Source organism: Melopsittacus undulatus, chromosome 8 (genome assembly GCF_012275295.1).
Source record: "Melopsittacus undulatus isolate bMelUnd1 chromosome 8, bMelUnd1.mat.Z, whole genome shotgun sequence".
Classification (NCBI taxonomy): domain Eukaryota; kingdom Metazoa; phylum Chordata; class Aves; order Psittaciformes; family Psittaculidae; genus Melopsittacus; species Melopsittacus undulatus.
The window spans coordinates 1,151,172-1,166,095 of NC_047534.1; the positions used below are offsets into that span (position 1 = coordinate 1,151,172).

General features: G+C 57.2%; 2 protein-coding genes across 2 annotated transcripts; one reads left to right on the plus strand and one right to left on the minus strand.

The window, feature by feature from the left end:
• The first annotated feature begins 693 nt into the window (after positions 1 to 693).
• BRICD5 (BRICHOS domain containing 5) lies at positions 694 to 6,390 on the plus strand. The gene is made up of 6 exons (XM_034065679.1): positions 694 to 1,157; positions 2,340 to 2,468; positions 3,947 to 4,099; positions 4,332 to 4,439; positions 5,277 to 5,430; positions 5,876 to 6,390. Exons 1-6 carry the CDS (start codon positions 1,056 to 1,058, stop codon positions 5,968 to 5,970), a joined length of 741 nt encoding a protein of 246 aa, XP_033921570.1. The 5' UTR covers positions 694 to 1,055; the 3' UTR covers positions 5,971 to 6,390.
• MLST8 (MTOR associated protein, LST8 homolog) lies at positions 6,125 to 10,740 on the minus strand. The gene is made up of 8 exons (XM_034065678.1): positions 10,532 to 10,740; positions 10,401 to 10,452; positions 10,173 to 10,335; positions 10,016 to 10,091; positions 8,296 to 8,448; positions 8,029 to 8,153; positions 7,425 to 7,588; positions 6,125 to 6,872 (listed from the first exon to the last, which is right to left on the minus strand). Exons 1-8 carry the CDS (start codon positions 10,658 to 10,660, stop codon positions 6,754 to 6,756), a joined length of 981 nt encoding a protein of 326 aa, XP_033921569.1. The 5' UTR covers positions 10,661 to 10,740; the 3' UTR covers positions 6,125 to 6,753.
• Between the last annotated feature and the right edge of the window lie 4,184 nt (positions 10,741 to 14,924).

Sequence of the window (14,924 nt, forward strand, 5' to 3'; positions counted from 1 at the left end):
AGCAAGGAAGTGTCTCCTGTGTGGCTGTTACAATCTCTTTGGGGAGAACCCCCCATCTGTGTGTTGCTGCTTGGTTCTCACACCTCTTGTGCGAAGCTCAGCTGAAGGTGGTGATGTGGGAGCAGTGCTGGGTCCCCTTCACATTGCCCAGTGAGGCAGAGCTGTGGTTTGGCTATGCCAGCCCTGTCCTGCTCTCAGCAGTGCCACAGCACAGGGTGTGTTTGTTCAGAGCTGGAGCTCACATCCCATGGAAGCATCGTGCCAGAACTGGATGGATGCTGCCACTGTAATAGCTAACTTTTGACTTACAGCAAGAAAGAGAGTGAGTGGGGAGGGATTGCCAGTGCTTTGGTAATGAGAAGCTCCAGGATGAGCTGCCCTCTTGGCTGAGTTGGATCAGTCCTGGGCTGTGCTTAATAGGAAAATGTCCAAAAGCCTTATATTTCCTTAACAGACTATGTGAAGGAATGCTGAGCTTTTCCTTGCCTCCATCCAGCTGTTTGCATCTCACTGGCAGGTCTCAAACCCACAAACCTCTGCCTGGTGGGGTGGGGCATGAACATGAGTGCAGCTGAGGTTGTGCTGATGCCTCTCTAGCAGAGATCCTTCTCTCCAGGGGCTACCTACCACAAGGGCTGCTGGAGCACAAGCATGTCCGTGCAGCTGAGGCTTGCAGGGCAGCAGCCTGCAGGAGCAACACTTGGCTTCAGCCTGTGGAGCTCCGGCAGCACGAGCTTTGTGTTGACAGTGGGAAGTAACTGATGACAGGGGCAGGCTACCCCTCTTCTCTGCTCTATTTTCCACTCTTCATGAGCTTGCAGTGGTCCTGCCAGCAGGGAAGGCCAGGACAAAGTCCCCAACTGTCATCCCGTCCCCTCTAGCTCGGTCACGAGGAAGCACTGTGCTAGGCATTGACAACGGACACTTGGCACTCCTGGATTCAGCCCCATCTCCCCTCTCCCCAGGTGCCAGCTCTCAGGTTTCAGCCTCCCAAAGTCTTGGCTGAGGGATTCCTGGCACGATTTTGAGACTTTCAAACATACCAGGACTTGTATATGCAGTCTGCATACACCCAGGAGGCAGAGCTGCAGGAGCAAGGTCCTCATTTGAAGTGGAGGATGGAGGGCAGGAATAACACTGGCAGCGCTGTCTCCACAGTGAGTATCCCTCATCCCCCCTATTCACAGAGGGAGACCCCACTCTGGGCTTGATCAATTCCTCATTGAAGGGGCTGAGCTCCTCCTGTTCCTGGGGATCCTGGTGAGGTTTTGTTCTTAGGGATTTTCTTAGACATGCGTGGCTTTCACAAGGCAGGGCAGGATGGTCAGGGTAGAGGTGCTGAAGCACTCCACTTGCACCCTGCAGAGCCACTTGGTGTGTGTGTGCATGAGAGAGCCTCAGGGCTGGGAGTCACTGGATTTCTGCCTTTGCACCTTTCCCATGCAGGGAATTCCATTAGCTATTGAAAACCTGCCTGAGAGGGTAGGGCTTGAGCACTATTGCATGTGGATTGTGAAGCCTGCAGCTCTGAGCAAGACTCACTGCTTCTGTGGTGGGATAGGTCTGGAGGTTACATAGCACCAAAACAGATCCATGACTGACCCAGAGCCTGGAAGAGCCCCTTCCTCGTGTGGCTGCAGCAGTTCTAACCATTAACATGTATTGGACTTCTTCATGTCTTTCAGACTGAGAAACAGGTTGTTTCTTTTCTGATGGGGGTTGCACAGTTGGGATTACTGAAAGCACATGCTTTCTGCTTGCAAAGAATAATGTTAGGTTCCATTAAGTTGGAATTGTTTCCATATAAGCATGAAGGTGAATGCCAAGCTCTTTTGCTTCAGGTGACAGCTTGGTCTGCACGATAACAGCTGATCCAGAAGGTAAATACAACCAAATACAGAGTGGGGCACTGAAGCAGGATCGCTCCAACAGGGGCTGTTCCAAATGCTGATGGTTCTCTGGGGATTTCTGCTATAAACCAAAGTCATTTAATTTGCTGCTAAAGCACAGCAGCAGCAGCAGCTCCTCTTTGTGGAAAGCTTCCAGCTCCAGCCCTTCTCCAGTGGCTTCCCAGCGTTTCCATGCTCCCGTGGCTGCAGGAGGAAGGTGCTCAGCTGTGGGAGTACCCATCACTGGGATGTTGGACCTGAAGCTCCAGCACTGTGGGATAAAAGTGATGTTATTCTGGGGCTGCTGTGATGTTTGGGCAGTTCTGCACTCAAACCCCCTCAGTTTGTGCAATAATCTGTGTCATCAGTGGGAATTGCCTGTTATAGGGAAGAAGAATAATCAGTAGGAGGGTTGATTTTAACTCCTTTCCTTCTTGCTTTGGCTCCCAGGACAGGAGAGCTGCAGTGTGCTTCACAGCTCCACGCAGGACCTTCTGCATCATCCTGTCCATCACCTTGCTTTGTGCCATTGGCATCAGCATCCTGGGGGTTCTCATCTTCTCCCCCAGCTCTGCTGAGGTAAGAAACCCTCCCCAGTCAGGCAGGAAGCCTTCTGTTCACCACAGCCTTAATGCATGTCAGCACTTGATGGGAGGGATGAATGGGCTGCTGTCCTGGATTCAGCTGGTTTTTAACTTTACAGTTGTTTTTCTCCATAGTAGCTGGTGCAGAGCTCAAAGCAGGACACCTGAAAACAGTGCTAATAACACGTCTTTTAGTTGTTGCTCAGTAGTGCTTATCCTGATCGAGGACTTTTCAGTCTCATGCTCTGCAGTGAGGAGGGGCACAGGAATCTGGAAGGAAGCAGAGCCAGGGCACCTGAGCCAAATTAGCCAAAGAGTATTTCATCCCACAGGACATCATGCCCAGAATAGAAACTGGGAAGAGTTACTCAGAAGGCTCAGATCACTGCTCGGGTCTGGCTGGGTTAGTGGGTGCTGACTTGGGCGTCACTTGTGTTTATTGTTGGGTTTTTTCCTTCCCTTTTTAGTTTCATATTCTCTCCCCTTGTTATTCCCCTTATCATTGTTATTATTGGTGGTAGCAGTAGTGGGTTTGTGTTATACCTGAGTGACTGCACTGTTCCTGTCTCAATCCATGGGATTTATGTTCTATCAGTGCTGCTCCCCATCCCTCCGGGAGCAGAGGCAGACACAGAGGGGGTGTGACCATGGTTCTGGGTGATCAGCCAGGCTTAAACCATGATAGCTGTGATCCAGACCAGCTCCAGCTGGTTCCCATTTCTGGAAGACCAGCAGGCACAGGGGCAGGAAGGTGCTGGCACCACTGCCGAGTGGGTGCCAAGAACAGCATCCCTTTGAGTGAGTCATGGTGTGAGTGCTGAGCTGCTATGTGTCAAAGCAGGAGAGTTATGATGTGTGGCCTCTGAAGGAGGGTGAGTTACCAGTGAGCTGTGCTGGCTGGGGAGGCAGATCCTGCTCTTCTGAGCAGCCCCCTGCATTTAGTTCTGGGGCAGCAGCACAAGAGGGACATGGAGCTGTTGGAGAGAGTCCAGGGGAGGCCATGAGGATAATCAGAAGCAGGAGCAACTCCTGTATGGAGGCAGGCTGAGAACACTGGGGCTGTTCAGCCTGGACAAGAGAAGGCTCCTTAAGGGGAGACCTGAGAGCAGCTCTAGTGCCTAAAGGGGCTACAGGAACCTGGAGAGGGGCTTGGGACAAGGGCCTGTAGGGACAGGCCAAGGGGAATGGCTTGAACCTGCCCAAGAGAGGGGAGACTGAGCTGAGCTCTGAGGCAGAAGCTGTTCCCTGTGAGGGTGCTGAGGCTCTGGCACAGGGTGCCCAGAGAAGCTGTGGCTGCCCCATCCCTGGCAGTGCTCAAGGCCAGGTTGGACACAGGGGCTTGGAGCAGCTGCTCCAGTGAAAGGGGTCCCTGCCCGTGGCAGGGGTTGGAGCTGGAGGAGCTTTAAGGTCCCTTCAACCCAAACTACTCTGGGATTCTATGACTGGTGGCACTGTCCCTCTCTTTGTGCCCAGGCTGGCTCGCAGCTCATCCGCCTGACACTTCAGGGCCAGCAGGACCTGCTGAGAAATCAGACAGCTTTGGTGGACAAGTCCAGGAGCACCGTGACCTACTACATCACCTCACAGAGCAACCACACTGCCGTGGTGCTGTACGACAGCAGGAACGTAAGTGTGTTAAATCACCTTCCTCATGTGCATGGCAGTGAACAGAGGAGCCCAGGCTGGTGGGAGAAGAGTTGCAGAGGTGGGAGCAGGAGGTGTAGACCAGGAAATGCAGTAACCAGAAACTTTAGGTGCCTTTCTCTGCACCTTTAGTTAGGAAAGAACACAGGGCAAAAGGAGAGATGTCCATTTGGGGGCTGTTAAGGTAGCTGTGGGAGCACCATCTGTCTTGCAGGGCTACGTGTGCTACAAGCCCATGGAGCAGCATGTGTGCTACCTGAAGAGGATGGACTCCTGGGACCTCCAAGCCCTACAGACACCTCTCAACACATCTGAGCAGAGAGTAAGCAGCAGCTATGGCCATTCCTGGGGCAGCTGAGTGGTCAGGGGTGATGAACTGGGCTTTGCACATAGTCCTGCTTTGCTGAAGGTCCTTTCTGGGTTTCCAGTGCTGACTCTAACACCAGCATCCCAAATGTGGCTAAATGAGGGCAGGGGCTCTCCCAGCCTGGGGTAGCAGCAGCAGCAGCTCAGTGGTAAGGCTGGGTTGGTGCCTGGCACAGGAGCAGGGCTCTGCTCTGCAGTGCTGTGTGTGAGCTCAGAGCAGCAGCTCCTGCTTTTATGGATACCCAATCTGCGAGAAACAGCAGAGCTGCACTTGGGAGGGGGGGATATGTCCCATGGGGTGAATAGAAGGGCTCTCACAGGACCCACTCCCACTGGATTCTGTTACCTGCTCAGAAATCCAAGGAACAAAAAACAAAGGGGGCTTGTTAGCAATTCACGGGGAGGAAGGTTGGAGCAAAGCATGTACACAGACCCTCTGAGCTAAATGCTAATGGATGCATGGGCAGGGGGTAGATTCTGTTTCAAGAAGACAGAAGGCCCCATGGTTTTGTGCCCCTGTCATCTGCTCTCCATTTCCTCAGGGGCTCCTTTGCCTGCTCCTGTAATGTTTAACCCAGAGCAGTGAAGGAGCACAGCATCCACCAGGGCACGCTACCAAAGGGATTGCAAAGAGGACAAAGAATCTGCCTGGCTCTGTGGTTCCTTAATGGAAGTCAAAGAGTTGGTGGTGCCTGTCCTGGCCACCAACTGTGTGTCCCCTGCTCCCCAGGCCACAGGCCCAGGAGGCACAAAGAGCCTGGGGAGGAACTAACAGGGACGTTGTTTGTTGCAGGCTGATCAGCTGCTCCATCTCAATAACCAGACCAAGCACTACCAGGAGTTCCTGGATGTTCTGGCAGGAGGAGAGGTGGATCCCAGGGGCCTGGGGGAGGCTGTGCAGACCCTGTGTGAGCAGACACCCATCTTCAGGGTCAGGAGAAGCGAGGGTGAGTGCTGTGTGTTGCCCTTTGCACAGGAGGGAGGTGTGGTTGTTCTGGTACCTCTTAGAGGGCTGTGCAGAAGCTGATGCATGTCCTAGGATGGGCTGCCAAGGGACAGGTGACCTCTAGTGAGAATCAAACCATTGTTAGTGCTCCCCAAGGGCTGGCTCATACCCACAACCTGCAGTGAACTGGCTGGCAAAGGCTCTGAGGCCCCTTCTCCAGGCAGCACAGCAGCTTGTGCAGCCACAGAGCAGTCCCCTGCACTGCTGGTGGCTTAATGCTTGTCACCTCCACCCTCACCAGAGCAGCCTGCTGAGCTCTCATTCTGTTCCATCTCACTCCAGCTTTAATGGGAAAGGTCATTCCTGGAGGCTCTCTGCTTGGCTGGCTCCCCAGTGACAACAGGAGCCTTCCCCTCCCCCTGCTTCTGTCCTTGCTCATTTGGCAGGTCCAGGGAAGCAGCGCCTCATCTACCTTTGCATTGACATCTGCTTTCCAAGCAACATTTGTGTGTCTATCTGCTTCTATTACCTCCCGGAGTAAGTCCTGCAGCTGTGGATTCCCTCTCTACATACTTGAACTGGATTCCTGAGACACCTCTGATTCCAAGGAAGGTAACAGCTCCTCCAGTCCCCAGAGCTTCCTGATCTCATGCTGCTGGCAAGGACTGTTTAGAGAATGACCATAACTCTGCAGCTGACCATGACAGACACTTTATTTGCAGCTGTGCTCCGGGCTGCATCATGTTATGTAGGTGTTAGGAGACCCAGGCCTAGAGGCATGTTGTGGTGTAGCTTGTGTTACACGGCTACAAGCCCTGCTCAACACAAGGTTATTACACTTGTTGGGAGGGGGTTGGCTTTGTACCAGTGCAGCTCTCCCAGCGAGCTGTGACATTCACTTTGAATAAAGGGATGCAAGCCAAGGAATCCGCTGCCTCTCCTCTGCTCAGCCTCTTCCAGCAGTTAGAAAGGCTGATTTATTTTCCCCCACTTTGGGATACAGGAACATCACAAAGCTGTCAGCAGCTGATGCCACAGGGATTCCTCTGGCTGAACAGCACCCTGCTGCCCTCGGTGGGATCCTGCCTCCCTCTCCCATTCCCTTTTGTCCAGGCAGCTTCCCTTGGAAGCCACATGTGTTTCAGTGATGATGTGCTCAGAGCTGCAGCCTGGTCCCACCGAGGCAGCTGCTGCTGCCAGAGACTGAGCCCTCCACCAGAGGAGGGGATGGTGGTTGCAGGTCATGTCTCGGGCTCCAGAGAGGGTGTTGCCACTGCAGGGCAAGGCACAACAAGCAGAGGTCCTCTCCTCCCACATGCGGCCGTTAGCCCAGGACGCTGTCGTTGAAAGCCAAGCAGACAACTGCTTTCTGGTGGCCGCTGTATTCCCTCTTGATCTCTCCTGTCTCCACGCACCAAAGTCTGGCCAGGTTGTCAGAGGAGGCTGGAGAGAAATGGGAGAAGAATGGTGTAAACTGCATTAACCTTTACACTTACTTTTTAATTACTATTACAAGACTTTCCCCTTGCTTCATTCCACATTGTTATTACAACAACAGGTCAGGGAGCTGTGCGGAGCAAGAACCTTGCTGCATTTCTGTATTACACAGAGGTTACTTGCTACTGTGGAAGTTACAACATGTGTGATTTGAAGGGACCATCCTGCTGCATACTGCAAGCAGCAGTGCTATCAGGTGAAACAAACTGCACAGGTGAGAAAAGGTCCCACAGTTTAAACAGATGCCCTGTTGCAGCACAGGGAGTTAGCAGAGGCTTAGAGGATGCTTAAGAGAGTTTAAAAGCAGACACTTAAGGGAGTCAGTAGATGCTTAAGGGAGTTAGTAGACACTTAAGAGAGTTAGTAGGCTGTGTTGTGGGTGTGAGGCTGGGTGTTCTCACACAGCTGGGTTTGGCAATGTCCCAGCTATAGAAATGGGTGAGTCCTGTGCTAGTGCAGGGCCTGCAGCCCAAACCAAGCAGTGCAGCAGGGCCTCACCTGTGACGATGTACTGGGAGTCCCCGGAGAAGGCACAGTCCCACATCCAGCCCCGAGAGGTTTCTCCTGGGTTATTGCTCTTAATGCTCAGCTCCGTCATCAGCGAGAAGTTTGAAGTCCTCCAGATCTTACAGGTCTGATCTGCAGAACACGTAGCCAAGAGCCTGCGAGGCAGAGATGTGCAAGGGCAGCCTTATGAGTCACACTGCATGCCCGAGGACGTCTCATTACGTCTCCAGGCCAAGGGCCTGGACCAGTAGCAAACTGGAGACCTGAGCTCATTGCAATCACATTTCTTTACACCTACATCATCTGCTTTATAAGATTTGAGCTGAACAGGGTTATGAAGGACACCAAGTTCCCCACTTTGCTCTTGGAGATCAGCAACTGAACCCCAGCTTTAAAACACCTCATGGCCACAAAGCTTGTTGAGATCACGGTCCACGAGCCTGGGATGCACTGACAGCGACTCAGTGCCATGTCCTCCTCCTCCCTGGGCACCTGCAGGGCAGCGTGGAGCCAGTACCAGCCACATCTGTAGGCGCAGCTGGCCTCTCCCTGCCCCAGAGGACCATCATTTCCCACCGCTGGTTGCAGCACTCACGTGGAGTCGGGACTGAACTTGCACTGAAGCGCATAGCGGTTGTGTGCAGGGATCTTGGTCTTGGGGATCAGCTGAGTCACCTCCTCCCCGATGCCACCCGTCAGGTTCCACACATAGCAGTTTCCCTGTGGAGAGAAGGGTGATGGTCGCCCACCCCAAAGCAGCCTGGACTTCCCATGTCCGACCCCAGGCACACTGCAGGCAATGCTGGTACGTGCACCTGAGCACCATGAATCCCCCCCAACACTGGATGCCATCGGGGCTCACCGAGCTGTTCACAGCTGCCATGTAACTGGCGTCGGGGTCAATGTGGACGGAATTCACTGAAACTTCAGGCTCTGGAATGAGCTGCTCGTTGTGGTCGGTCTTCAGGTCCCAGATGTGAATGGCACCGCTCTGGTCACCTACGATCAGCTCTGCCTGCAAGAGAGCAGCAGCCTCGTGTCTCTGAGGGGAGCCCCGCAAGCAGCAGCCTCAAGCTGATGCTCACATCATGCTCTGGTTTTAAGCACCACGGTCCTGTTTCGCCTCATTATTCCCCAGCACAGGGCTGCTTCAGAGCCCTAGGAGCCTGCTGAGTGCCTGTGCACTGAGAGCAAGCAGAGCACGGACCTCACACTGCAAAAAGGCTTTACAGAAGCATCTGCTCACTTTATAAACCCCAGAGGAGGCAGAAGCTGCCTCAGCTTCAGAACCTGTGCACAGCTCCAGCAGCTTCCACAGAAGCCAAAGGATTTTCAGCACGTCCCAGCCGCAGGCATTGGGGTGTGGGTTGGCTGATGAACAACCGAAGCACTCAGGAGTGTACAAATACCTGAGAGCCTCCAGCCTAAATGGGCTTTTCTCCCTCCCTCCCCTTCTCAGGGGAAGGACAAGAGGAAGCTGAAGGGCAGAGCTCTGGCTCCACTCCCATGCTCCAAGCTGGCAGCTCTCCATCGACCCAGGGCTTTTATCGACAGCTATGCAACAGCATCACTTCAGCAGGTCCCTGCAGGACAGCAGGTTACATGACCAGCTCTTCCTGTCCCCTGAGGCAATGGCTGGTTCCTGAGGAACACAGTTTGGAGTCTTCTTTGGTTCTCTTAGCAGCTGTAAATGCCATTGCTAAAGCCATCACTGCTGTACACAGGCTGTGAGAAGCCTCTCATCAGCATCATGGCAACAGGGATTGCAGAGGGATGAAGCTATCTGCATAAACACTGCCACCTTTGGACTAACTGCCTTCTGCTCACAGACCAGCACCTCAGCAGCATCCCAGACAGTGTAAGAGCTGCGTACAACAATAACACTTGGCTTTAACATTGTACGTTCACCCAGGACCACTCTATAGGAGCATCAGCAGCGTCTGGGTGTGATCCAAATCATTGATCTCAAATTGGGTCTGAAATTCCAGACTTGGAGATTAAACCTTTTGAAGATCAAAGGCAAAGAAACATTTCTGGTGCTCAGCTGTTTACAGAGGTTTGTGCTGCTGTGTCTGTGAACACAAAATGGACCAGATGGGTTATTAACACTGCAGTGATACCACCACCGTTCCCTCCAATGCTCTGTGCTCCAGTTTAGCCTCATTTCTCAAGCCCTGAGCATCCCTTTCTTCAACACCCAAGTGGTGAACACGAACCTCGAGCGGATCTGACCGAAGTCCTGATGGTAACTGCAACCCTGGGGTGCATTCCTTGGCAGAGGTAACACCCTCACACTCCCCATCCCACCCCACACCACCACTTCCACCCCAGCACATCCCCTTAGTTATGCCTATGGGGCAGACAGCCCCAAAGGAGTGGGGATGCTCCCAGTACTGTCTCTTTGCATCAGCCACCAGGTAATGAGCACAAACATGGCTGCTCCATGTCCTGCAATGCTCATGTGTCTTTGCTACCAGATCTCTTGCTGTGGATGCCATATAGAACTCTGCAGCCCCTCATGCCCACCTGAAGGAGCAGGAGCAAAGCCTGGGCTGTGAACCCACAGTGAGTTCGGTGCTCACCTGATTGGGGTGCAGGCACACACAGTTAATGGGAGCATTCACCTGGAAGATGCGCTGGCACTGGAGGTTACGAGACCTGCGAGACAACAGGGAGCAAAGAGCATGGTTAACGGCATGCAATGAGCTCCGCAGCGTTCGGGATGCTGCCGGTGCCCACCTGAGGTCCCAGATCCTGGCCATGCAGTCCTCCCCGCCCGTGTACATCCAGCGCCCGTCCTCGTGGAACCCCACCGAGGTGATGTTCTTGCTCACGCCGTCGTAGTTGATGACGGGGTTGGGGTTGTTGGAGTTGAGGTCGTACATGCGGATGTGCTGGTAGCCTGCAGCGAGCAGCGTGTGACCCACGGCCCCACCGCCTCCCGTACCCACCGTCACCGGGGCTCACCTGCGGCAGCGATCATGCTGCGGTCCGGTGTGATCTCCAGCGCGTTCACCTGCTGCGCGCCCCCGTTAAGGTCGGTACGAACCAGCCGCGCCCGGTGCGCGTCCCCGTGCCCCCCCCCCGGTGAAGGATACCGAGTCCTGGTGCTGCACGGTGCGGGTGCAGATGCCGCTGTGCGCCTGCCAGAACCGCACCGTGTGGTCGTAGCCGGCCGTGGCCAGGATGACCGGGTCGCTGCCCACCGTGCCCTGCGCCGCGTTCATGGTTCCGCTTCCACCGCACGACGGGCACCGGGACCCAGCGGAGCCCCCGGTACGTCCCGGTACCGGAGCTCGGCGCTCTGCGCATGCGCGGAGGGAGCGGCGGCTCAGCGCGCATGGAGTGATGCTGCTTGAGGAGGGCTCTATGGGAGAGCGCATGCGCAGAGCGGGGCTGTGGGAGGTACCATGAGTGCTGCGAGGGGGGGGGCCGTGGCAGGGGAGCCGGCAGGGGGCGATGCTGAGAGCTGAGGGAGGGCAGCGGGGACCGGAACCGGACACCGGAACCGGGCACACACCGGAACCGGGCACACACCGGAACCGGGCACCGGAACCGGAACCTGGCACACCGGAACCGGGCACGGGAACCGGAACCGGGCGCACACCGGAACCGGAACCGGGCACACACCGGAACCGGGCACACCGGAACCGGCCACGGGAACCGGAACCGGGCGCACACCGGAACCGGGCACACACCGGAACCGGGCACACACCGGAACCGGGCACGGGAACCGGAACCGGGCGCACACCGGAACCGGGCACACACCGGAACCGGGCACACCGGAACCGGGCACGGGAACCGGAACGGGGCGCACACCGGAACCGGGCACACACCGGAACCGGGCACACCGGAACCGGGCACCGGAACCGGGCACGGGAACCGGAACCGGGTACACACCGGAACCGGGAACCGGAACCGGGCACACACTGTAACTGAGCACACACAGGAACAGGGAACCGGAACCGGGCACACACCGGAACCGGGCACCAGAACCGGGCACCGGCACCAGAGACCCACCGGAACCTGGAACCGGAACCGGGTACCGGAACCGGAACGGGGAACCAGAACCAGGAACCCACCGGAACCAGGAACCGGAACCGGACCCACTCCAGAACGGGCCAATTACTGAAAACGGAACCGGGCACTAGAACCGGAACCCACCGGACCGGGGCACAGGAACCGGCACCGGGCACTAGAACCGGTCACACCCCGGGGAGCGGTGCCGGTGCCACCCCCGGGCAGGGCCGTGCGCTGTCCCCTCCGCGCCTGTGTCGCACCGGTGCGTGGGGCCCGGTCCCCGCCCCGCTGTGCACGGGGGTGTCGGGACCGGAGCCTCCTCTGCGCTCCGCGGTGCCGCTGCACAACGGGCCCTTTAAGAGCGGCAGCGGCTGCGGCCCCGGCTCCAACCCGCTCCCGGTAGCGCCCGCGGCGGCCCCGCACCTGCCGGTAAGGGCTGGGGGGGGCCGGGATGCTGGGATGGCCGGTGGGATGTAGGGATGCTCAATGGGATGCAGGGATGCTGAGGGGGATGCAGGGATGCTCAATGGGATGCAGGGATGCCAGGATGGCCGGTGGGATGCAGGGATGCCCGAGGTGATGCAGGGATGCTCAGGGGGATGCAGGGATGCTGGAATGCCCGGTTGCCCGGTGGATGCAGGGATGCTCAGGTGGATGCAGGGATGCCAGGATGGCCGGTGGGATGCAGGGATGCTCAGTGGGATGCAGGGATGCTGGAATGCCCGGTTGCCAGGGGGATGCAGGGATGCTCAGTGGGATGCAGAGATTCCCCGTGTCGCAGTAGGTACCAGGGCCGCCAGGATGGGGAGCAGAGCCCAGAGGCTGCTGTAGGGCAAGGGGATGCCTGAGTGGTACCCAGGATGTGGGGTGGCCCTGCTTGTGGGGTGCAGGGGGTGGACAGGGCCCCTGCTGCTGCTGTTGGGGCTCAGGGTCTGCAGCTCCCCATGGCGAGGGGCAGCTCATCCCATGATGGAACACCGGGAATGAGGGGTGTCCTCGGCCAGGCTGACAGAGGAAGGCTCTGGAAGCGTGTGAGTGTGCACGTGAGTGTGAGCGTGCACAGGGGGTGCACGGAGCAGTGTCACTTCTGATGGGAGTGAGGGTTTGGCATGGCAATGGCTGGGAATGGCAGAGGGGTGAGCAGGGGGTGGCATCCAAACCCCACAGCAGCACCCCAAATCCTGCTGCCAGCCTGTGCCCTGCAGCAGCACCATAGGGGCTCTCAGCTCCATCCTCCCCATGGCCCCACTCTGCAGGCCCAGGTTTGGATTTGCTTCCATCCCTCCCTCCTCCAGGTGAGCATGGAACCGGGCTGGTTTTGGGGAGCTAGGAGCAAACCCCACTGTGTGGATGCAGGCAAGGGGGTGAGATCCATTCCCCCCTTGCCCTATGGCTCCTGAGAGCACTGAGCCAGGGGCTGCTCTGAGCCTCCTGGGGTCTGTGCCAGTGCCGTCCCCAAAGGGTTGGCAGAGGAAGATGTCCCATTCCCAAACCCAGCGGGTGCTGGCGGCCGGATGCCGGCAGCGAGGGGTGGCATCCATCAGCTGAGCCCTGCCTACAAAGGGATCACCCATCGGCATTGGCACCGCATTGTGGCTGCCCCGGCCCCCCCTTGGTGCTGTGCCCCACGTGCCCACCCTGCCTGGGCTGTGCCAAAGGGGCCTGGATCCCAGGATTTGTTCTCTGTTTAAATAAGATCCCGCAGTAAAGAGCCAGCTCTGAGCAGGCTGATGGTGTCTGTCTCCATACTGATCCCTGCTCCCATCAGTGCTGTGTTCCCATCACGGCACCATCAGCACTCGGCATGGTTATGGTGTTCCTGGGTGCTGGGCTCCCCATGCCCACCCCATGTGCCCCCTGCCTCCTCATGCACCCCATGGAGGTGATGCTGGGCTGGCAGCATCCCCAGCCTGGCACATCCCTATCCCCAGCCTGGCACGTTCCTATTCCCAGCTTGGCACATCCCTGCTGTGCTGCTCTGGAGCTGCCAGGAGCACCCATAGGGCAGAGTGTGGGTGCCACGGCTGTCCATGAGCACAGGGCATTGTGTCCATGCAGGGGGGTCAGGGCAGGGGACAGCACATGCCCAAAACCAGGCTCCTGCCCTGCAGCCTGTGCATGAGCACTGAGGGAGCTGGTTCCTGTGGGATCTGGGGGATGGAGATGGGGATGGAAATGGGGATGGGATGGGGATGGGGATGGGGATGGGATGGGGATGGGGATGGGGATGGGGATGGGGATGGGGATGGGGATGGGGATGGGGATGGGGATGGGGATGGGGATGGGATGGGGATGGGGATGGGGATGGGGATGGGGTGGGGATGGGATGGGGATGGGGATGGGGATGGGATGGGGATGGGGATGGGGATGGGATGGGGATGGGGATGGAGATGGGGATGGGGATGGGGATGGGGATGGGGATGGGATGGGGATGGGGATGGAGATGGAGATGGGGATGGGGATGGGGATGGGGATGGGGATGGGGATGGGGATGGGGATGGAGATGGGGATGGGGATGGGGATGGGGATGGGATGGGGATGGGGATGGAGATGGAGATGGGGATGGGGATGGGGATGGGGATGGGGATGGGATGGGGATGGGATGGGGATGGGGATGGGGATGGGATGGGGATGGAGATGGGGATGGGGATGGGGATGGGATAGGGATGGGGATGGGATGGGGATGGGGATGGGGATGTGATGCTCCAGCTCCTTCCCGCACTGCCCTGTGATGTGGCTGTGCTGGTGCTGGTGCTCTGAGGACAGCACATCCCAGGCTGGCTCTGCAGGATGTGCCAGGGCTCCGGTCCTGCACCCTTCCTGTGCCCCATGGCAGTGGAGGAGTGTGTCCAGAGGGATTAGTGCTGTGTCTTGGGCAAGGGCTGATCCAGAGCCCTGGCCTGGGGCAGCTCAGCACCTGTCCCATGGTGCCAATGCTCTGGCACCACCAACCAAACCCTTGCGATCGGCTGAGCTGCTTGTGCAGCACCAAAGCTGCTTTTCAGTCCCCAAATCCCTCAGCTCCTGGATTGAACCCTGAGTTCGGGTGCAGCTCAACCTAAAGGGCTTTGGTTGCTGCTGGGTGTCCCAGTGTGGTGCTGGGACCTCCTCTGGGTGCATGGAGCATCTCCTGCTGCTGTGGGGCCGGTGTTGGGGCTGGTCACACACCGAACACAGATCTCTGCCATGGGGGGGCAGCAGGGAAGGGGCACCCATTGCCTCCTGCCCCATGGAGCTGTGGGTGGTTTGGGCTCACATCCAGCTAAATTGGTCCATCCCCACCTCGGGAGTTATCAAAATTGCTTTAGGGGAAAAAAAAGGACTTTGAATGAATATTATTGACTTTAATTGTGGCAACTCTGACATGAGCTTTCCTTGTCCCCAAGGGATCACGTACTGGTGTGTGCCCCATGCCCTCCTTGGTGCCCATCCCCATGGGTGCTGGGGGGTCCATGCTGCCACCCTCATGCC

Bases quoted from the DNA above. Each gene is read 5' to 3' on its own strand.
- BRICD5 (XM_034065679.1), top strand. From the start codon at position 1,056: ATGCAGTCTGCATACACCCAGGAGGCAGAGCTGCAGGAGCAAGGTCCT. The intron at 1,158-2,339 runs GTGAGTATCCCT...TTTGGCTCCCAG, and splicing joins CTGGCAGCGCTGTCTCCACA to GACAGGAGAGCTGCAGTGTG. The intron at 5,431-5,875 runs GTGAGTGCTGTG...CTCATTTGGCAG, and splicing joins CAGGGTCAGGAGAAGCGAGG to GTCCAGGGAAGCAGCGCCTC.
- MLST8 (XM_034065678.1), bottom strand. From the start codon at position 10,660: ATGAACGCGGCGCAGGGCACGGTGGGCAGCGACCCGGTCATCCTGGCC. The intron at 10,092-10,172 runs GTGGGCACCGGC...GTTGTCTCGCAG, and splicing joins GCCAGGATCTGGGACCTCAG to GTCTCGTAACCTCCAGTGCC. The intron at 8,154-8,295 runs GTGAGCCCCGAT...TTCTCTCCACAG, and splicing joins TGGCAGCTGTGAACAGCTCG to GGAAACTGCTATGTGTGGAA.